The 23310-nt window shown below is 45.9% G+C and overlaps 2 protein-coding genes across 6 annotated transcripts in view; one reads left to right on the plus strand and one right to left on the minus strand.

The window, feature by feature from the left end:
* Nucleotides 1-23310, plus strand: part of Ift122 (intraflagellar transport 122) — a 74617-nt gene that overhangs the window by 13910 nt on the left and 37397 nt on the right. For 4 of the 5 annotated variants that reach the window (XR_007592923.1, XM_050148510.1, XM_050148507.1 and 1 more), the window contains exons 4-11: nt 6918-6996; nt 9216-9292; nt 13016-13082; nt 13882-14028; nt 17023-17098; nt 19933-20124; nt 20267-20405; nt 22610-22812. Coding sequence is in view for 4 of the 5 variants with exons in the window: in XM_050148510.1 (XP_050004467.1) it covers nt 6918-6996; nt 9216-9292; nt 13016-13082; nt 13882-14028; nt 17023-17098; nt 19933-20124; nt 20267-20405; nt 22610-22812 (980 nt within the window). In the remaining variant the exon portion in view is untranslated. Of the gene's footprint in view, nt 1-6917; nt 6997-9215; nt 9293-13015; nt 13083-13881; nt 14029-15068; nt 15246-17022; nt 17099-19932; nt 20125-20266; nt 20406-22609; nt 22813-23310 lie in introns of all 5 variants that reach the window. The other variant, XM_050148511.1, reaches the window with a different exon arrangement.
* LOC126505515 (guanine nucleotide-binding protein G(I)/G(S)/G(O) subunit gamma-5-like) lies at nt 7990-8464 on the minus strand. Its single transcript, XM_050148512.1, has one exon. It carries the CDS (start codon nt 8404-8406, stop codon nt 8200-8202), a length of 207 nt encoding a protein of 68 aa, XP_050004469.1. The 5' UTR covers nt 8407-8464; the 3' UTR covers nt 7990-8199.

Consider the following 23310-nt stretch of genomic DNA (forward strand, 5'->3'; position numbering starts at 1 on the left):
TGAAGTAGATTGGTGCTGCCAGGAGCAGAGTGTCTCATTGTCATGAAAAACCCTAAGTTATTAAAACATTTAAAATGCCGTATTCTATCATCTTTGAAAGATGTGAAGAATGCCTATCTAAAATATATCTATGTACATTTAGAAAATCTTAACTAACATGACTATAAACTTGACTATTATGATTATCTATTAGCAACCCATATACATTACATTTTTTAAAATATTTATTTATTTATTATGTATACAATATTCTGTCTGTGTGTATGTCTGCAGGCCAGAAGAGGGCACCAGACCTCATTCCAGATGGTTGTGAGCCACCATGTGGTTGCCGGGAATTGAACTCAGGACCTTTGGAAGAGCAGGCAATGCTCTTAACCACTGAGCCATCTCTCCAGCCCTATACATTACATTTTTAAGTGAATTATACAATTTCAATACCTTAATCAAGATCAGAAATACATATACATATAACAAAATTGATCTTAAATCTCTATCAATAAAGCAAAATCTATACTAATGCAAATTATTCATATCTATATCATATCCCCCTTTAAATGTAAAAGAATGTTTATAAACCATATTTGGGAACATGGGCGAAGGTTTTTCTCTCCAAACTGCTTCCTGCTGAATGGGGGCGTCATTAATTAGGTCTTTCATGGTATAACCTTTGTGCTAGTTTCATCTCAATTGGCAGTTGAGTGAAGCAATTTTCTGAAGGTGTTCACAGCAACCCTTCAGGAGGGCGTGGTCCATCATACCCTATTGGGATAGAAGCAATCCACAGACTCTCACCCTCTGAAAACAAAATAAGAAACTCCTTTCCAAAGCATCATGTCCTTAGATCCAAATTTCAAAGTCAAGGCATTTTCAAAATATCTATGTTGGATTAGTTCAGCAGCATTTATAAACAAATATCTTTTAGCAGCTGTTGCTCTTTTCTCAGCATTCAAACAACTCAAAGAGAGCATAATAGCATACAGTATCAAGATTCTCTGTGTATTTTCCATCTTTGTACGGCTTTATTTTGACCTCTATTTCGCTTATTTTTACTTTTATTTTATATTCTCTGTATATCTTTGACCTGGAATAACTCTGTAGACCAGGCTGTCCTTGAACTCTCAGAGATCCTTCTGTCTCTGCCTCCCAGGCACTGGGATTAAAGATGTGTGTGTCCTACCACACTTTGAAGTCACAGAGTTCAACTCTGAGGTCAATCTACCTTTGTCTCCCAAGAGACAGAAGGATCTCTGAGAGTTCAAGGACAGCCTGGTCTACGTGGGAAGGGTGGTTCTGTAAGCTCAGTTGGTAGAGCATGAGACTCTTAATCTGAGGGTCGTGGGTTCGATCCCCACGTTGGGCGCCAAAATGTAACGGCATAAACAGATGCAGACAGATTGTAAAAAATATATACAGCTTTAATGGAGAAATAGACTTACAGAACCACCATTCCCGTGTAGACCAGGAAAGCAGAAGCTCCGGCTGGGAGCACGCTCACCAGATTTATAGGTAAACATTAGCCTGAGGCGAACACGCCCCCTAAGGGGCGGGACTTATCCCTACATAGCTCAGCGGTGGGACACTTGCCTAGCATCCTAGTATTCTCTGGCCCACGGCTCTGAGTGCCTTCCACAGCACTGCAAACACTACAGTAAAATGAAGAGACATAGATGGTAGACATCGATGAGTAGGTGTGACTTTTGTTAATTTATTGGAATGGGCAGGTGGCTAAACAGGTTAAGTCATTTGTACCAAGTCTGGGTTGAGTTGGTTCCCTGATATCCAGTTGGTGGAAAGAGAATCTACTTCTGCAGGTTGTCCTCTGACCTCCAAATGTGTACTGTGGCATGCACAAGCTCCCCCCCCAGAAAATAAATTAAACTTTCATGTCTTACTGAGTGTGTGCACATGTGGGCATGTTTTGAAGGATAACTTCAGAGAGACTGTTCTCTCCATCTACCTTTACTTGGGTTCTGGGGACCGAGCTCAGGCTGCCAAGCTTGTGTGGCCAGTGCCTTTACCTGATGAACCAGCTTCTGGCCCAAGCCCTGACTCTGAGCTGGTTATTGTCCCTGTCACTTCCTGGGTCACATGTAGGACTGGAGATGATGCTCTGACCGCAGTTGGAGTCCATACATCAAAGGCTACATAGCATAGATGAACCTAAGACCCAGGTACATAATTTCTTTGGATGGCAGACTTCTTTGAGAATTAGATGAAAGCTGTAGGCCACTCTGTAGGTAAATGCACGTACTTCATGTATATGCAGTGTCTTCAGCTTTAGCCTGCCTTAGCCTAGTCGTGTAGTAGTGGGAGCGGCGGGGCTGCTTCCTGCCACCCGGCTAGCTTTACCCAAAATAATTACACAGAAACTGTATTCTTTTAAACACTGCATGGCCCATTAGTTATAACCTCTTATTGGCTAGCTCTTACATATTGATCTAACCCATTTCTAATATCCATATTGCCACTTCAGTGTGGCTTACCAGGACAAGTCTAACGAGCATCCATCTCGGAGCGGAGAATCATGGCGACTAACTGACTCGGCTTCTTTCTCCCAGCATTCTGTTCTGTCTACTCCACCTACCTAATTTTCTGTCCTATCAAAGGGCCAAGGCAGTTTCTTTATTTAACCAATGAAAACAACTCAAAACAGAAGACTCTCCCCCATCATAGTCACTTGCTTCACTTTGGGAGAACTGACCTGCTAGGTCCTGGGGCAGATTAGTGAGAGCACACATTTCTTGCTTCATGGTCAGGTGGTTTGAATTCAAGTTGATGCTCCAAGGAGATGAGTGGCAGGCAGCCTAGGTAGCTGAATTATTTGTGCATAGGTGCAGGGGCTGCTGGGTATCCTGCGTGTGTGAGAGAAGCCCTGTGGCCTGTAGCCCTGTGAGCAGTGGCATTAGTTAGCACTCTGCAGAACTCTGTCCACATGGTCCCATGTGATTCTTCCTCTAGCCCTCCGACGCTTGCAGCAAGGGTATTTTTTACTTCCTCTGGCTGAAGGACAAACAGGGCTGGAGCATTTATAGAGGCTGACTGATATCCTCTGCCTATGATGCCTGGGTTTCCTGGTGTATCACACTTTTTTTTAAAGAATTTTTTCAGTTATTTTTTAAAATATTTATTTATTTATTTATTTATTTATTTATTTATTTATTTATTATGTATACAATATTCTGTCTGTGTGTATGCCTGAAGGCCAGAAGAGGGCAACAGACCCCATTACAGATGGTTATGAGCCACCATGTGGTTGCTGGGAATTGAACTCAGGACCTTTGGAAGAGCAGGCAATGCTCTTAACCTCTGAGCCATCTCTCCAGACCTGTATCACACTTTTTGTGACACATGATGATTAGGAGGTCTTAGTTCCTCCAAACTTATCTGTGCCCTTATTTCTGAAAGTAGAGATGTACAGATTACGGTTTTACTCATTAAGTCTGCTTGTTTCTGACTTCTGAAAGCTTCCTAAGTAATTAATGAGCCACCATGATTAAAGATGTGTAACACATAGTTCCCTTTTCAAGAACAATATAAACCAGTGTGAAGAAAGAATAGCCGTAGCTATGTTTTTAGCACAGTTATATTCCAGGCATGGTTCTGAACTTTTTTTTTTTTTTTTTTTTTTTTTGAGATAGGGTTTCTCTATGTAGCCCTGGCTATCTTAGAACTTACTCTGTAGACTGGCCTCAAACTCGAAAATCTACCTGCCTCTCTCTTCCAAGTGCTGGGATTAAAGGTGTGCACCACCACTGCTCAGATGTTCTGAACATTTTATATGTGTGTGTGCATGTGTGCACATGCATGCCCTTTCTTCCCACCAAGTATGAGGTCAATTCTATTACTCTCCATTTTCACATGAGGAACTAAAAGCCTGCAGGTATCCTGTAGCCAATTCTAGTCACACAGCTGCTCGGTGACATCACTAGGGATTCTGACGCAGGCTTCTGGGCCTGGAGCCCATACTTGTCATCTCCTGATGCTCTCCAGGTCAGGGGGTGGCGGGAGGGGACACCTGACAGCAGAGTATCTCTCTGATCAACATTTGCTGCAGCGCCACGTGCCGCACCTGCAGTCTCCTGTCTGAACTGACTGCGGAAGGAACTGACTCACACAGAGCCTCTGAGGAAGGACTTCCACTCCCTGTCTGTTTGACATGGGCACCCTGAGGCTCTGGAAATAAAGTCTGAAAATCTGCAACAGGTTGGGCTGGAGAGATGGAGCAGCACTAGCGTTTGTCACCAAGCCTGAAAATCTGAGTTTGATCAGTGAGACACACGTGTGTGAGGAAAGAACCCCCAGAGTCATCCCAATGTGCACCATGGTGTCTTTTGTAATAAAAATCTGCAGCTGGGTGAGCAAACCCTGACCCGTGCTTGTCTTGAAGCCTTCCTTTCACAAGAGCAAATGAAGGCTCCTGGGGTTTGCTGCTGGGTACTGTTGTAAGGAGGCTGCTTATTTGTTTCCTGGCAGGTCAGACCTAAAATAATCATACAGAAATTATATTATTTAAAACACTTCTTGGCCCATTCAGCTCTAGCTTCTTACTGGCTAACACTTAGTATCTTAATTTAAACCATTTTTAGTAATCTGTGTATCACCACATTGCAGTGGCTTACCGGGTAAAGTTTTGGCGCCTGTCTCTGGTGGGGCTACATGGCTTCTCACTGACTCCACCTCCTTTCTCCCAGCATTCAGTTTAGTTTTCTCCACCTACCTAAGTTCTGCCCTATCAACAGGCCAAGGCAGTTTCTTTATTCACCAATGGTATTCACAGCATAGAGAGGGGAATCCCACATCAAGGTACCCCACTCTCCACATGCTAGTAAGTTGGTATCCATGGAGTAAATCAGGAATTATTTGGTATATGTTGCCTCTTTCTAGCCTGTTCTTACTTAAAGCCCAAGCAGTGTGGAAATGCAGGTCACATCTGTCACTCTTCTATTCATGCCTTCCCCTGGCTTCTCACTGCTTGGGATTTAAAGGCAAGACCTCTGCTATGGCCCTGAAGGCCCTAGAGATTCCCTCAGTTACCTGCTTCATTCCTTGCCACCTGCTCTAAGCTGGTACCTCTTAGCCATGCCAGCATTTTGGTGCCTCAAGGCCTTTGTGAATGTTTTATCCATGTGCAGAAATTGCTGTTTCTTTGTACTTGGATCAGCTCTGCTTATCCTTTAGATCTCCACTGAAGGATCTCATCTACCTTTGGTCCTCCAGGTCAGTGGTTCTCAACCTTCCTAATGCTGCAACCCTTTAATACATTTCCTCATGTTGTGGTGATCTCCAACCATGAAATTATTTTCATTGATACTTCATAACTGTAATTTTGCTACTTTTATGAATAATAATATAAATATCTCATGCACAGGATATCTGATATGTGGCCCTTGTAAAAGGGTCAGACAAACCCCGGAGGGGTTTGAGAACTGCTGCTCTAGTAACTGCTGACTCAAGACCACAGTTTCAGTCAGGCAGGATGGGTAGGGTTTTGAGATCTTTTGCATGGTGTGGTTAGCATAATTAACAATAATATATATTTTTAAGATGCTAAAAGAACAGATTTTAATGTTCTCATTGTTAAAAATATAAGTATCTAAGGTGATAAATATGATAATTTGCTTGATATAATTATTTGACTAAATATATCAAACACTGTACTGTACTTCATAAATATGTATAACTTTGGGGACTGAGGGGACGGCTCAGTGGGTAAGTGCCCATGACACAAGCATGAAGACCCGAGTTTGCATCCCCTGCACCCACAAAAAAAAAAAAAACGGGCACAGTGCTGTGTGCCTGCTCTCCTGGCACTAGGGAGGTGGGGACAGAGGAGCTCATTGAACAGCTAGTCAGGCTAAGTCTGTGAGCTCCAGGTTTAGTAAGAGAATCAAAGATAAGGTGGAGAGCAGTAGTGGAGGATACCCGACATCATGTGAACACATGTGTACCCACATATACCACACAAACACATGAAGAGATAAACATGTATAGCTGTAAAAATAAACAAAAGGAATTAGGAGGCTGGAGAGGTGCCTCAGCAGTCAAGAGCACTGGATGCTCTTCCAGAGGATCCATGTTTATTTCCCAGCACCCTCATGGTAGCTCACAAACACCTGTAACTCTAGTTTCAGGGAATCTGCTGCCATCTTGTGGCCTATGTAGGCACCAGGCATGTACGTGGTATACAGACATACATGTAGGCAAACACCCATAAACATAAAATAAAAATAGGTAAAACCTTTTAAAAATATAAAGTTTAATGTTAGTTTCTCCAGCTACTCTCTTTCTGTACAGGACTCACCCTCCCATATTGTTATTTGTATTGAATAAGTTTAATGCCTGCTTCTTGGACGAGGCCCTACAGAAGTGAAGCTTAGGTGTTTAATAACTGCTCAGCCCTTGTTGCAGAACACGGTACACAGATGTAACCAAGCCTCGGCGAGTATGGGATACTTGGTGCCAAGAGAAGTCCCACCTGCAGATCCTTGCCTTTCCATGGTTGATGAGAAGCAGCAGAAGGGCTGGGTTTACAACTTTGTGTGTAGGCCCTAGATCCTGCCCCATCCAAAAATAGCAGTAGAGAATAAAAGGCCACTTATTACCCTTTAAAGGTGTTTTTAGACAGGGTCTTTTGTAGTCCAGGCTGGCTTCAAACTTACTGTGTAGCCAGGATGACTATGAACCTCTGATTTCTTGCCACTGCAAGTGCTGGGTGATAGGAATACACTAACGACACACCCAGTTTCTGCAGTGCTGGGATTTGAACCTGTGGCTTCATATACTAGACAGCTACTCTGTCAACTGAACTACATTCCTACCCAATTAGGTGCTTTGAAGATTAGTTTTCTTGGACATGCTGTCTGGAAAATGCTGGTTTAAAGTACATGTGATGATTTTTCTTTTTAAAAACCTTGCAGGCAAGCGCTTTGCATCTGGATCTGCTGACAAGAGCATTATTATCTGGACCTCAAAACTGGAAGGCATTCTGAAGTACACGTAGGTGACTTCGTGGGGGACAGTATTATATAGTTTAACTCTTACTGTTTTGCTTGCTTGAGACAGGGCCTCCCTCTGAGAAGCAAGCCTCAAGCTTATGCCCTCCCCGCACACCAACCACACCTGACTCTGTTCTGATTGCTGTTCATTGTGGCCACAGCGTTGTGGAAACATTATATGGAGAAATCTTCCCAAGATGAACTTGAATTCAGCACAGGGTGGGTGGGGAGTGCATGATCACTAACTGGCTTAGCCAGCACTGAGCCACGTTCCATGTAATGTATCTCAGCTAATCCCAACAGCACAGATTCCTGTCTCCTCTCTCACCCAGCATGTCCTCTTCAGTGTCTCTGCCTCCAGGGATGGCTTTGCCTCTACCCAGTGTCAAAGCTAGAAGGCCAACGTGCTCTAAGCTTCCTATCCCTTAGGGGCTGTGCTCAGATCTCTCCCTTTCCTAGCCAGGCCCCTATCCCCCCCACCATGACTCCCATGCGCATCCTACAGGTCTCGGGTGCACAGGAGGGCCGCCCTGAGCATTTCTTACAGCTGCGGCCTTACATATTCTGACCACTGATTGATGACACTCTGTGGGCTCTGGAAGGTAGACACCACCCCTACTTTTATGTGCTTGTATTTCTGGCTTCTAGCCTGGTCCACTTTTGTAAGTACTTGACAGACAACTTCTGTTATTTTTAGTTGTAGAGAAATACCCCAAACGTGAACTGTGCCGTCACCTCCAGGTGTTATATATGTTCACATTGTTGTGCAACCAAACTTTGGCAAATACAGTCTTGAACTTAAACTCGGCGCTTAACACCTTCCCTTCTGCCCCATCTCAGCCCAGCAACTGTCATTCTCCTATCTGACTCTGGGAGTTTGACTCCTCTAGGTGCCTCATAGAAGTGGGATCATAGAGCATTTGGTGTTTTGTAATTGGCTTATTTCATGTAATGTCCTCATGGCCCATGCCTTCCTCTTTTTTTTTTTTGAGATTTGTATGCTGTTTTATTGTATGCTACAGCCAGTGTATATAAAATAGTTAAACCTTGTGAAACAGAAATCCATGAAGATTCAGAGAGGTAGATGTTAAGGATTGACAAGTAAAGACTGTGTATTATGGCACGTGTTAGAGAAGCTTCTGTACAGACTTCAGAATATCCACTGGTTCATGAAAAGTGGTTTAAGAAACCTCAAGGTAGCTGACTACAAAAAGGAGCAGACTTTCTGGGGTCTGAAGGGATTTGTACTGGAAGACACTCCGGTCAGCAGAGGGTCATGTTGAGCATTCTGCAGACAGAACTGTTTCAAGTCTGCAGCTTCCTGGGAAACCTTCACGTGGTTGAGCCCGGCTTCCAGCCGGAGCTGCTGAACCACCTTCTTCATGACGGCGATGCTAGAGGAACTCGACATGGCGCTCAGGACAGCCGTGCCGATTCGTCAGTCCGGGTGAGGGGTGGCAGGTCCCATGCCTTCCTCTCTAAGGCTGAGTAATACTCCATTGTGTATCTATATCCCATTTGGATTGCTCAACAGCTGATGGACACTTGGGTTGCTCCCACCTGGTACCTACTGTAAACAATCCTGCTCTGAACACAACAAACGATGTTGGTTGAACATTGAGTCAGGTCATGCATACGGTGTCCTGAGAAAGCGAAGGACTAGAACTGGGCCGAGATGCCATGGAGTGCACCTGGCCTGCACTGTCTTTATCACATCTACCCACAGATAAAGCCTGCAGTCTGCACTGGCACTGAGCTGGTTCTAGTCTTTATCTCAGTCACCCACCGGAAGTGTCAGGAGAGCCCTGGAGGAGGAGGAACTTGAGTTGGGTGGGATGCAGGGTGTGTTCAAACTGGTGGTGAGGACAGTCCTGTGAAGGAGTTCCTGGGCTGGCTGTTGGTCCCTCAGCGAGGGGCTTGCAGTGTGTCACCCAAGGCTTCAATCTTGTTTTTTTTTTTTAAATAATTTATTTATTTTTAATTTAATTCATGTATGTACATATTTTGCATAGAAGCTAGAAGAGGGCATCATATCCTTTGGAACTGGAGATACAGACAGCTGTATCTAGTAACCAAATCCTGGTTCTCTGGAAGAGTAGTAAGTGCTCTTACCTGCTGAGCCATCTCTCCAGCCTCTTCTAGCCTGCTTTGAATCTCCAGGTGTAGCCACTGAGACATTTGTGGTTTGCTGTGGAATAATCCTCTGTTCTTCACCTTCAGGCACAATGACTCTATACAGTGTGTCTCCTACAACCCCATCACCCACCAGCTGGCATCCTGTTCCTCCAGTGACTTCGGTAAGTTTCAGTTCCCAGCATCCCCAGTGGAGAATGCTGAGACTCACACAGAACCTGCTGACCTGTCCTGAGGGAGAGGCCTCTTCTCCAACCTCCAACAGCCAGGGGAGGTTCATAGTTGTCCTTTAAATTTGCAGAACGAGAGACAGTGAGAGATGATGTCCCTGGGGTTGTAAGACATCTGAGACAGTTGAGCAGTAGGATCCTAGGGAGGAAATGGTGTGATGGACAGGAGAGCAGGCACAGAAGACTCCAACTCCCCTAAAAGGACCGTGTCTCTGTCCCCACTTTGGTATCCATCCACATTCACCCTTTCAACTGTGCTGCTGACTCAGTGTGTCCTTATTCTTGTCTCTGTGGCACTGATGTGTGTATAAAGGGAGGAAGGAGGCTTCTGGAACATGAAGCATTGATGCTGGCTTCCAGCTCCATGCCAAAGGACCTACAGGACAGCCACGGGTCTAGGAATGGAGACCTAAGCCTTCTCGGTACCTCAATGTCCTTATCCGAAAGGGATGTGTTCCCTACCTCGTCTGCCCCACTCATGTAGTTTTAGCTTCTGAAGAGAGTGCAAAACAACACAGTTTATCAACAGTGGAAGCACTGCCATTTGCTTAAAAAGTTTAGCTTATCTTCTTGTGGGCTGCTGATCTGTGCTTGTTTGGGGGCAGTTAAAATCCCCCTGCTCTCAAGCTTGTGTACGAGGAAGGTAGGATTTGTAAAAATATCTTAAGTAAAATGAGTTGGGCTGGGGAGATGGCTCAGTGGGTAAAGTGCTTACAACACAAGGACCAGAGTTCAGATCCCAGGTTCCCGTGTACAAGCCAGCTGTGGTGGCTTCTGCCTGTAACCCCAGTGCTGGGAGCAAGATGTCCAGATCCCAGGAACTTGCTGGACAGACAGACTAGCCAAAATGGAGAGTACTAGGTTCAGTGTTAAAAAACAGAGTGATAGAGAAGACATCTCCATGTCAGCTTCTGCTTCCCAGGGCGAGCGTCCCCACACACGGCCGTCACTGTACATACACATGCAGTATGTATACACACATGCAGTATGTATACACACATGCAGTATGTATACACACATGCAGATGTATACACACATGCAGTATATATACATACACATGCAGTATATATACATACACATGCAGTATGTATACACACATGCAGTATGTATACACACATGCAGTATATATACATACACATGCAGTATATATACATACACATGCAGTATGTATACACACATGCAGTATATATACATACACATGCAGTATGTATATACACATGCAGTATGTATACACACATACAGTATATATACATACACATGCAGTATGTATACACACATGCAGTATGTATACACACATGCAGTATGTATACACACATGCAGTATGTATACACACATGCAGTATGTATACATACACATGCAGTATGTATACACACATGCAGTATGTATACACACATGCAGTATATATACATACACATGCAGTATGTATACACACATGCAGTAGTACCTACAGGATGTTTATAGTGGGGGAGGCACTGTGCTGATGGTTTACAACAATTTTTTTAAGAAGGGAATTCCTATGGCTTGAGAACTATTTAAAAAAAGTTCTGAGTTCTAAGTCCTGTGGCTGAGGTCAAGTGTTTCACCTATTCCCATCCTCATGCTGAAGGAGAAAACACAGGGGCTCAATGTAGTCCTGGAGTCACTGGCAGTTACTTAGCCAGCACTGCAGGAGGAGAGTTGGGGCCCAGGTTAGGCAACTATGTGCAGAGCTTGAGGGGGTCTAGAAAGGAGGGGCTCCTGTAGCTGAGGCCCTGTGCATTTTCAGCGGAGCGCAGATAACATGCGCAGCTGGGGTGGAAATGCTTGGCAGAAGGGAGGGGAAGATTCAGTCATTTGGCATGCGTTCCCAAAGCCTTTCTCTTCTCCAGGGACTCTCACGACTGTGGCAGCAGGGTATGAAGAAAAGATAAGACACAGATATAAAACTGGGACCAGGTGGACCACAGCACCCTGGAAGCCCAGTGTGCTTATTATATAGAGTTGAACAGCGAGGCAGGGTTACTGCCTGCAGCTGAGTCAAGGAGGCAGGGTCATCACAGATAAATACGGAGGCAGGGTTATATCCGGCTGGACCAAGGAGGCAGGCTTAGCTAATCTCTGTCTGAGCAGTCTCACAGGGAACAGTCTTTAGGTCATAAATACTGTGTTGGACATTTTCTGAATATATTGTCAACATCTACACATGGACCAGAAAGGGAAGTCTTTGCCATTTCCCTCACTTTCGCCCCCAGGGAGAAGGCTTTGCCTTTTCTCGGGGTCTGAGGCTACTGGGTCCTTGACATGGCTGTGGATGTGACTCAGGACTTTATACTCATTCGGGGCTTCCTCCGCTCTCTACACATGCACATGGCTGTGTAAAGTTATTTGTGCCGTTTATTTCATGTGGCCACACTTCACAGCTCAGGCAGAGTAGAGTTTGCTTTTGTTGTCTGTTGTTGAGGACATTGCACCACATCTGGGGATTGGTGGAAGCAAACCTAAAATGACCAGTGAGCCATGAGCAGTGACGGAGGCCTAGAAACTGGACTCTCCAAAAAGGTCATTTGTGACTTACTTTATTTTTATTAGCTTAACGAAGGAATAGGTTTTGCCATGACATTTTAGAACAAAATTTGTTTTTGTTTCTTCTTCCCACCCTTCCAGCCCATTCTTCCCCATCCACACTCTTTCCCTGGTGTCCTTTCACCCCAGGAGCCTGCTTTCCGCTTCCATGTCCTATGTGACCCCCAAATCTCTTGTTCTCTCTGATGGTTTCCTACTAAATTTGTTGTCTATACCCACTATTACACCCCTTGCTTACAAATATTAAGATTGAGACATGAGAACACACGATGTTTGTCTTTCTGGGACTGGGTCAGCTCACTTAATGTGAAACTTGACAGGTTCATTCCTGCCCATTCTATTTCATTAACATTTTATTTTTATTTATTTGTTTGTTTTTTAATCCTTTGGTTTTTGAGACAGGGTTTCTCTGTATAGTCCCTACTGTCCTAGACCAGTCTGGCTTCATATTCACAGAGATCCTCTTCCCTCTGCCTCCCAAGTGCTGAGGTTAAAGGTGTGCACCACCACTGCCCAGCTTAAGTCATTATTTTAATGCTGAGTTGTTCTCTGACTGCCATGTGCTAGCTATGAGTAGCTAAGTTGTCCTTTTCTTTAGATTTAAATCCTGGAGAAGTTGACTAGAACTTTATTTACCATCTACCTTTTTTAAAAAATAATTCCCAGTGCATTGCAAGGACAGTACAGAGAAACCTCATGTATTCTTCCCTCGCTTTCTTATACACCTTGGGCAGCTATTGGGTCACGCAGGAGCCAGGGCAGGAGGGCACAGTGTGTCTGTGGTTCTGTCATCTCCTCATGTGTCGCAGTATACTGCCACTGCATTGCAGGATCCCATTCCCACACCAAAGCCTGCTCCCCGCCCCCTGCTGCCACCTGAGATTCCAGTAGCCATAGATCTGTTCTCCAGGCTGTGATTATTGTTTAGTATTTTGTATACATAGACTTACTTTGTACTAAACTTTTATATGTTGGCTTTTTCTTCCATTAGCATAAGACTCCAGAGATCCGAGTTTTGTTGAAATGAATAGTTTATTCCTCTCTATTGCTGAATAGTCTTACTGTGTTTTTTGTTTGTTTTGCCTGATACTGAAGGACTGTGGTCTCCTGAGCAGAAATCTGTCTCCAAGCATAAATCCAGCAGCAAGATCACCTGCTGCAGGTAAGCTAGGGGCGCTCTGACGACAGGCCTATGCTCCTTTCTCTCCCCAAAAGACCCACACAAACCACCAATTTTGCACTACAGAGAAAGTGTGATGTCTATTAGTTGGTATAGGCTTCTGTGTTCTCTTTCTTCTCTTGTCTCCTTGATGGGAGTGACTTGTGCCTTTGATCACTTTCACTTGGTGAGGCTTCTTCATCAGGATTGACAGTCAGGAACCTCTGACTTTGGTACTAGACCCAGACCAAAGTCTGGATCTTGTGATTGACAGGTCTGTGACCTTGGGAAAGTTACAAAGTCAGAGCTGGAGCCTCAGGGTCCTCATCACCCAGTGGTGATAGCACCGTCATTGCTGGGAACGCATGTAAGCCAGGCTAGGCACTCTAAAACTGAGCAGCTTCTGGGGGGACTCTGAGATTCAGTATTTGTTGAGTGACGTGTCAAGCCCTCTTCTAGGGCTAAAAAGACACAAGACAGTGTGTTTACTGGGAGCCTCTGAATTGGGAGGGGGTTGAAATGCAAAGCAGAAAATGGGAGCTGGTCTAGAGTGCAGGGGTAGGCTGTCATGGAGATGCATGCAGAGAGCCAGGGAGTAGATCCTTCTGAAATGGATGTCACTGTCTTAAGGTCTCACTGTTCCAGATGTGAGTGGCAGTTCAAGCTGGTGTCTAATTCCATGTCAGGAGTGAGCGGGGTGATGAGAGTGTAGCCCAGCTGCCGCTGCCTCCCGCTGAGCTTTCCTGGCTTCACTGTATGTGCCCTTTCCATCTCCCGTGCTCTTCATTGGTTGTGTGTGCAGCTGGACAAACGACGGTCAGTACCTGGCTCTGGGGATGTCCAATGGGGTCATCAGCATCCGGAACAAAAATGGCGAAGAGAAAGTGAAGATTGAGCGGCCAGGGGGCTCCTTCTCCCCAATATGGTCCATCTGCTGGAACCCTTCAAGGTACCCATGGCTGTCTTTCTTCTGGCTGGCACTCTTAGAAGAAAGGCTTTCTCAGCCCTCTGAGCTCTTTTTCTCTTTATGACATCTTCATAGTCTAAAGTCCTCTCTCCCCACTTGCCTGGTCTTTTGGAACCTGTTCTTTATAAATGGAGTTTTAAAAGAGCCTATATTGAGTTTTGGAATGAATCCCAGAGATTTAGCTAAGCAGACAAACTATCTAGGCCAGCGGGGGGTGGGGTGAGAGGAAGAGAGAGAGAGAGAGAGAGAGAGAGAGAGAGAGAGAGAGAGAGAGAGAGAGGCTACTTCATGAAATAGTGGTTGTGATCCTCCCTGGGTTTCTTTTCTTGCTTCCTCGTTCTTCCTCCACGTACTGGAATATGCACCCCCACCCCCACCTATTAACACAATGAACAGAACAGTGATTTCTTGACTGCTTTTTAAAAAAATTTCCTTGTCAAAAAGTTAAAATTAAGTCTACAAATATCCCTAGAACCTAAAGGTCTGCAGACAGTTGGCACCTACCTGCTCAGATCTTACACACACTTTACTTTTATGACCATGTGACTTTGAGGGTGGACTGAAAGCTTTCCTAACTCTTTGCATAATCCTATAATATGCCAAGCCTCTCCCCACAGAGTTCTCTGAAGGTCAATTAAAGGACTCAATTGTTTTCCGTCCCAGTGTTATTTTACAGGTGGGCGCCCACTTGATCTAGGAGGCTGTTTAATTCCATTGCATTCTTACAACAGGTTATTATAATTCTTCCTGAATAATTCTGTCCAGCGGAGGCCCTGCATGTGCATATAGTGCCTTCAAAGGCCATTAGCCTACCCCACAGTTCCTGCTGTTTGATTTTGTGGCCACAGATGACTTTGTGGCTTCAGGCTACCATTTTTAATTCATGAGAAGCAGGATGCCCAGTGTACCTGGTGGCTGTCCTCTTCCGGGCAGGGTCCAGGGGCTCCTTGGCAGGTTTTGAAATTATAGCTTCAGTGTAGTCCTAGGCAATGTGATTGTGAACATCCGCTTACTGTCTACAGCCGATGGGAGAATATCTGGATGAGCAGAGAGAACGAGGATGCTGAGGATGTCATTGTCAACAGATATTTTCAGGAAATCCCTTCCATTCTGAAGTCAACAGTGTACAGTAGTCAGGGTAGTGAGGCAGAGGAGGAAGAGCAAGAGGAAGAGGACGACAGTCCCAGGGACGGCAACTCGTGAGTGTGTCCCGGAGTGAGGACCCTCCTTGGGAGGGCCCAGGCCCCCGCACAGACCTGCTGAAGCAGATGCTGCCGAGAAGCTCCTTGGCCAAGGGCAGCAGAGCAGGGGCCGGGGGATTGTTGGTGTGCCCCCGCACTCACAGGGAAGCTCCCCCGAGAAGCATGTGTGGGCGGCAGATAGTGCAATCCTCTGGGAAGGGAGGAGACACCTCTGTGAACTGCCATCTCTGAAAAGGCCCCAGACCTCTGTCCCCTCTGACTTCCATGTGTGAGTATCATAACCATGCCTGCTTCTTAACCTCTGAGTAAGCCCCTTCCAGCAACACTAGACATTCTCTGAGAAGTGGGGTTTACCTAAGGGCCTGTGTAGGACCACCAGTCCTTGGTTACTGGGTGTGTTTTCTTGGCCTATTCCCACACCACTTCACCTTGCACTGGCTAGGACGTATGTAAAGGAGAAGGTCTTAGCTTTTATTCCCTCCCACACCCACAGTCCTGGCTACTGGGCAGTCTGTCTTCTCTCAGTTGAGATGACCGGAAGGGAGTGGGAAAAGCTGAGGCAGCCAGGATGTTGTGTTTGGGTTATCATGTTCCAGCTTGGGACCCTCCTCACTGCAGCCCTGACACCTAAGATTCATTAGAGGAGTCCAGGTGTGGGGGATGGGAAGTGGGGACAAAAAAAAAAAAAGGAGGAAGGGCGGCTTTCAGGTTCCCATCTGAGTTTCAACCTGTTTTTATTATTTAACATGGGTGTTTTGGTAGAGCCCCACTGCCCACCAATATGGGTGGTTGGGTTGGAAACTCCTAGACTAGTGTCTAGCCCAGTACCACACATAGCCTCTCTACTGGGTTTCACTGGTGGCTAGGGTTTGGACTTCAGCGACAGTCATCACAGTTCATAGCAAGCCTTCTGCCAACATCTTCTCTACTTTTCCCCTTTGTCTTAATTCTGAGTTAGTGTCTATGGCGTTTTCCTCACTGCTACCCCTGGCTGGGTTTTACAGACCATGCTGCATAGGGCTACTTATATGGCTAGCGGTGGCTGTCAGAGCCTGGGCTCAGGTTAACAAAGACTCAGCCACCTGGGGAGGCTTATGGTCCAGCCTTGATTCTGAGAAGCCTCTCTCTGTCTACATTCTGAGTGGCTGGCTTCCCATTTGAGTCTCAGAGGCCTTCCTGGGTTCTGGTCCTGAAGTCCCATCCCAAGATACAAATCTACAAGTTTTGTTATATTGGCAGTTGTTCATCTTCAAAAACTTCAAAAGTTGGCCATCTTCATTCAGATGCCATTTCACCTCTTTGAGAAGCCTAACAGCAAGAGAACTTGGGTGTGGGTGCCATCCTTCCCTTGTAGGAAAACAGAGCAGTTTCCCATGTTCTGGAACAGTCTAGCCTCTTCACTGTAAGCTGTGTCTCCTGGCTACTCCCCACATTTTACGCATGGGAAGGGTACACTTGGATTTGCAGCCATGCTCATCCTTCAAGTTGCTCCCCAGGAACCCTGAAATGAGTGGTTTACCTTCTGCCACTGCTGTTCACGACTCAGACTCAGTGCAATAGCAGATCGCAGGAGGGCCAAACCTGTCTCTGCTTTAGTCTCAGGACTGATTGATGCTTGGCCTGATTGTAACGCTGGCCCCAGTGCGGCTGTGTAGCACTTGGCTCCCTGACAGCCTGGCCAGGACTTTCTTTTTCCTGTTGTTTGTTAAGCCCCTAGCCACACTCATCAGCAGGCTGTGCCCCCTTATAACCTCTTTTGTCTTCTGTTGATTAGAGAGGAACATAATGACATCCTGGCTGTAGCGGACTGGGGACAGAAACTTTCCTTCTACCAGCTGAGTGGAAAACAGGTATGTAGTACCATGCAAGCCCAGTTACCCATGTCAGCTGTAGTGACTACACACGGTCATGTGACTGTTTACTGTGGCTCTGGGTCCTGGACCCAATGCTTTGCCATCTTTTCTTCAGCTCTTCAACCCAGTACTTTATATACCTTAATGGGAGACCAAGACCATCGCAGTAAGTCCCACACAGTTGGAAAGTGGTGGAACCAGGGATTGAAACCCAGATCAGATTAATTTACTAGTTCTTTGAGAATTTCCAGTGTGCTTTTGAGAGGATGTGCCCGGTGACATGTTTCTCTCAGCTAGATTCCGCCCCCTAAATGTTACCCCTTCTCCATAATGCATTGACGGACACAGAGGTTCTGAGATTTGCTTAGGGTCCAACCATGGTACAGATGGCAACTCCAACTCGTTTGGGACAGTGAAGTTATTCTTTTGGTTTTGAAGTATCTTTTCAACTCTGGAGTGATTTGGGATTAAATATAGGACAAGGATTGGTAAAACACAGTCAAAATTTTCATCAGGCTGGTAACATTTGTATAATTTTGGCCTTTTAGGCATATGTAATCCTTGATGAGTCCTGGCTTAGTAGCCACCGCTGGTATTCCCTGGTCCAGACATTGCTATGCTGCTCACAGCCTGAGCTCTTTTAATCCTCCAACCCTCTGGAGGAACTGCTGCCAACACTGTTGTACAAGTAAGAAAATTGAGGCCTTGAGATGTTCTTGGCCACACCCAGTTTGGGACTTGGCCAGATAGATGCTAGAAATGTGTATCTACATATCTGCCAGATTGGTCTAGTGATGATTACTGTAAAAATATAATTGAATTAAAAACTGATTTTTATACAACGTATTTTCAATGAAAAGACAAGAATTTTTCATTAAGTACCTAAGCAATATTGGACTTTAAAGAGACTCATTGTATTTTCCTTCTTGGGATTCACTAGGCTTAAAAACAAAAAAAAAACCCTATATATATTTATTCTTTTAAAAAGCATGATGAAGGGAGGGTGAAGAAATTAAGACAGCAATACTCTAGCCATCAGCTCCTGAGATGCCTTTTCTACTGCCTTTACATTCCTTCAGAGCCCAGTCGCTTCCCTGACTCTCATGTCAGAGAGCTGTTTTAGTCACTACATTCTTCAGTTCCACGTGGGTGCTGGGGACCCAGGTCTGCAAGAACAGTACATTCTCTTAACCACTGAGCCATCTCTCCAGCCCCTTCCTTAGTATTTTGAACCATGAGCCATCTCTCCAGCCCCTTCCTTAGTTTTTTGAACCATGTTATCACAGATGTTTTAACTTTTTCATCTGCTTATTCTAATATCTGGGTCTGGCTTTGTTGATTGTCTTTTATGTGGATGGATGGTTTACCTGCTTGTGTATGTACCACGTGTGCAGTGCCCACAGTGACCAGCAGAGGGTATCAGTCCCCCACCCCCCAGAACCAGAGTTACAGTAATTTCATTGAGCCACCATGTGGGTGCTGGGAACCAAACCCAGGTCCTCTGCAAGAGCAGCCAATGATCTTAACCTCTGAGCATCCCTCTAGGCCCCCATTTTCTACTTTTTGAACATTTGAATTATATTCTGGGCCTTACAAATGGTACCTCATAGACACTCATTTTTCTCCTGTTCCTCTGAAGGTGTGTGCATGTGCACGGGGGGGGGGGGGGGGGGGGGGGGGGGGGGGGGGGGGGGGATGAGAGTATGGGGTGGGGGAACACATCCGGGGATGGTGTTGTTGGTCTTGCTGTGCTCTGTTCCATATTTTCAGTGGGCAGCAGCTGAGATCTCAGGACAGTTCTTTGGCGTCACCTGTGAGTCACGCTTGGGTAGCTCAGGGTTTCCAGAGTGGCAGAGCTCGTATGCAGAATGGACTTCCTCCCGGCCCTCCTTTCTGCAGCATGCCTCCTGACTGTCCAGCTCTCAGATGCTGTGCTCACCTAGAAAGGAGCTTCTAGGCCGTGCTCAGAGAAGCTTGCCTGAGGCTGTTTCTCTGCCTAGTTTCTGCCTGCTTTGGGTGCCTACTTCAGTTGGTCCTTATAGTTGGTCCTGAGCTGATGGTTGTTGCTTGCAAGAAGTCCTAAGCCCCAGCCCACAGTTGTCAGCCCTGGGAGTCATGATAGGTGCCAGAGTTTTCTTGTTAGATTTTGTAGCATTGGGAGGTAGGAGGGAAGCTTTTGGTTGTTAGGCATTTAAAATTCCTAAAAAGGAAAGAAAAAGTGAACGTACTAAATTTATAATTGTAGTTGAAATTAGTTGAAGGAAATTAACTAAGTTGAAATTGGAGCTATTTCAGTGGTTTTATGTTTAAATTGCGTTCATTAAACCGTCAGCGCCAACTGATTGTTCACTTTTACTAGATTTATACATAGGAAAACATTTGTAAACTGACCCTAAGCCTTAAAGCAAGAACCAGGATTTTAGAGTTGTTTTCCTTAAATTGAATAAAGAATAAAGGGCAGTCTTTTCAAGTGAATAAGCACAGAAAATAAACAGAGAAAAGGAGTTGAGGTGAGCTGCTGGCTCTGTGTGAGGCAGTGAACAAGGGGAAGACTCCCTGGCCTCCAGGTTGGCTGAGGAGGTCGGGCCCACTTTGCAACAGTTAGGTCAGGCATTGCTGATTTTAGGAGCCAAGGATTTGGGTGGGTTGAGGGGAAGGTGTGGGTGTTCCAGAGGTGGAGAGGCCTGTGTAGGTAATGGGCTAATTTAGGAGGTAAGGCTAGGTAGCCCCCTGCCTTCCCACCACTCCCCCTTCCTCACTTATGATGGTGGGGAAGCCCTTACTGGGGTTCAGGAGTGGTCTTTCACTTGGTGTATCCTCTCTTTTCTCAGATTGGAAAGGATCGGCCATTGAACTTTGACCCCTGCTGCATCAGCTACTTCACCAAAGGAGAGTACATTTTGGTGGGGGGTTCAGACAAGCAAGTATCTCTTTTCACCAAGGATGGAGTACGACTGGGGACCGTTGGGGAGCAGAACTCCTGGGTGTGGACCTGTAGAGTGAAACCTGACTCCAACTATGTGGTAAGTGGAGGAAGTTCTTCCTGCAGAGCCTCTCGAGCAGGCCCTGAGCATCAGGTCAGCCAGGCAGAGCTTGGCCATTGCTCCTCATGGAGGTGGGCTGCTTCCCCTCCCAGCCTGAGGCTGACAGCTATCTTCTGATCAGGTGGTGGGCTGCCAGGATGGCACCATTTCCTTCTACCAGCTCATCTTCAGCACAGTCCACGGCCTCTACAAGGATCGGTACGCCTACAGGGACAGCATGACAGATGTCATCGTCCAACACCTGATCACGGAGCAGAAAGGTAAGGGGCAGGCTTGCCTCTTCTTATACACTAGCCAAGGGGTGGGCATGGGCTGATGATAGGACACACAAAATAATAGGAAATGTTTCCCCTGGCCTTTGGTGGTTTGTTTTTGTTTTTCGAAGTAAGGTTTCTCTGTGTAGCTCTGCCAGTCCTGGAACTCACTCTGTAGACCAGGCTGGCCTCAAACTCACAGAGATCCGCCTGCCTCTGCCTTCTGAGTGCTGGGATTAAAGGCGTGTGTCCCCACTGCCTGGCATCTCTCCTGGTCTTGCTTTAGCTTTTAGCAGTGGAAAGAGGATGCAGATCTCTTTGAGGATCTAGCAAAAGCAGTAAAACCTGTCAAAACAAAACAAAAGCACCTCCCTCCCCCAAAATACCAACTAACATTTTACAAATAATTCCAAGGTATAAATGGACAAATGGACTCCTTGAGGCACAGAAGCTGACAAATCAGAGCTGTGATGACTGACCTGCATGGGGCTTTGTGGACCGTTACCTGTAGACAGAGGCTGCTCATTCATTCCTGGCTGCCCAGACCCAAAATAATCACACAGAAACTATATTATTTGCAATACTGTTTGGCCTATAGCTTAAGCATATTTCTAACTAGCTCTTACATCTTAAATTAACCCATTTCTAGTATTTTATATTTCACCACGAGGCTCGTGGTTTACCGGCAAGATTCCGGCTGGCAGCTTGTGTCTTTCTCCTCTGACGGCTACATAGGGCCTTCTTTCTCCCAGCATTCAGTTTAGTTTATCCACCTAGCTCTATTCTGCCCTGCCACGGGCCAAAGAACTTCTTTATTCATTGACCAATAAAAGCAACACATATACAGAAGGTCTTCCCACACCCTTTACCCTTTCTGGTCAGAGCCGTTTTGGCATAGTTTCCCTCAGCTTCTGTTTGTTTCTTGGTAGGTTCTTCTGCTAGATAAACAGGGCGGTGGATAGGCTCAGGCTTGGTCAGAGATCAGTGCTGTCTTAGTTAGGGTTTCTGTTGCTGTGAAGAGATGCATCTCTTATAAAACATTTAATTGGGGCTGGGTTTCAGGTTCAGAGCTTCAGTTCATTATCATTGTGGTGGGAAAGCTTGGTGGTGTGCAAGCAGATAGGCACTGGAGGAGAGGCTGAGAGTTCTACATTGGATCAGCAGGCAGCAGGAAAAAAGTGATACTGGGTCTAACTTGAGTATGTGAAATCTCAAAGCCCACCTCCTGTGGCACACTTCCTCCATCAAGGCCACACCTACTCCAACAAGGCCACACCTCCAATTATGTTACTCCCTATGAGTCTGTGGGGCCATTTTCATTCGAACCACCCCTGGGATCCAGCTCACGTGGTCTAAACTCTGACAGTCCCCCTCTGTTCAGCTAAGTAGCTCTGCTGGTCAGTAGTTCCATCCTGCGGCATTCGTATGTGGATGTGCTGACCACATGTGCTGTCTGAATGCGGCTAGTCAGATATGGCCAGGTGGCTTTGCATAGAGGTCCCGTTTGGGGCCATCCTGCACATTCAGTTTGGCTTCTTTTGTCCCTGCCTGGGTAGTTCTGTGTTTTGAAAATTCCTTCTAGGTGGTGGGACTGTAGCCACTGAGACTGCTCAGCAGTGTCCTGTTCGGGTTGTTTACCCCAGTTGGTCTGTAGAGAGGCAGGGCCTACCTCATGGAAGTCTCCCTGTGGTCAGAAAGGTTGCAGGGGTGTGGTCAGCTGTGAAATTGTCATTATAGTGGGCTTCTGATCAGTAGGAGCCTTGAGTGTGCAGAGGACATGAACAAGTGGAGGTGGCACTCACTGCTCAGCTTCGGGCAACACAGATTGTACCATATGCAGCGCCGGACCCCATGCACACGGCAGGCGTTCTGGGAAGATTTTTAAAGATTTATTTACTTTTACCTCTGAGTGCCTGCACATGGCCATGTACCTTCTATGTGCAGTGCCAGAGGAGGGCAACAGATCGCCAGGAGCTGAAGTTACAGGTGCGGCTCCATGTGGGACTGTGAACCAAACTCTAGTCTCCTTGAGAGCAGCAGTGCTCCAACCCTGAGCTGCCTTTCCAGCCCGGGGAGAGACTTTTTAATGAGAGTGTCTCACTTTAATTGTCAGAAGCATTAAATAAATAAATGATGGCTTTTAATTTCTCTGCCTTTCACCTTACTTAACAACCTTTTGCTAGAGTCTTTTCCCCCCCACCCTTTGACAGTTCGGATTAAGTGCAGAGAGCTTGTCAAGAAAATTGCCATCTACAAAAATCGATTAGCTATCCAGCTGCCAGAGAAGATCCTCATCTATGAGCTGTACTCAGACGACTCAGTGGACATGCACTACCGGGTGAAGGAGAAAATTGTCAAGAAGTTTGAGTGCAACCTGCTGGTGGTGTGTACTGACCACATCATCCTGTGCCAGGTGGGCAGCTGGCCCCTCCCCAGGGCAGGTGCCCACGTCAGAGCTGTAGAGCTGGTCACAACCAAGTAGCTGTCTGTTGGCGTCTACTGTATTGATATCTAGCTGAATCCGTTTTTAGAGAGATGAAGTCCATAGCTGGAGTGATTTTGTACTGTGGAGCATTTTGTTTTGTACTGGGATTAGATGTATTGTAAGTTATCCTACACGATGAAGGTTTATTTTCGTTTTTCGAGATTGTGTTTTACTAAGTTGCTCAAGCTACCTTCAAATTTTTGATCCCCACATCTTCCTCCTGAGTGTTGAGTTGAAGATGTATCACACCTATCTAGGATAAATTTTTACAAGCAGAAGTTTTACCTCCTGAGAGATTTCTTTCCTTTTTTTTTTTCCTCTTGAGGTATTAGGAATTGAACCCAGGGCCTTGGCTACAGTAGATAAGTCCTCTACAATTAGGCCACATCCCCAGTCTCTTCTCTCCCCACCACCTTTATAAAATAT

The sequence above is a fragment of the Alexandromys fortis genome, unplaced genomic scaffold, assembly GCF_014885135.2.
Source record: "Alexandromys fortis isolate MF-2015 unplaced genomic scaffold, M_Fortis_MF-2015_v1.1 scaffold_59, whole genome shotgun sequence".
Classification (NCBI taxonomy): domain Eukaryota; kingdom Metazoa; phylum Chordata; class Mammalia; order Rodentia; family Cricetidae; genus Alexandromys; species Alexandromys fortis.

What these genes read in the sequence shown, in the direction of transcription:
- LOC126505515 (XM_050148512.1), bottom strand. Translation starts at nt 8,406, where the DNA reads ATGTCGAGTTCCTCTAGCATCGCCGTCATGAAGAAGGTGGTTCAGCAG.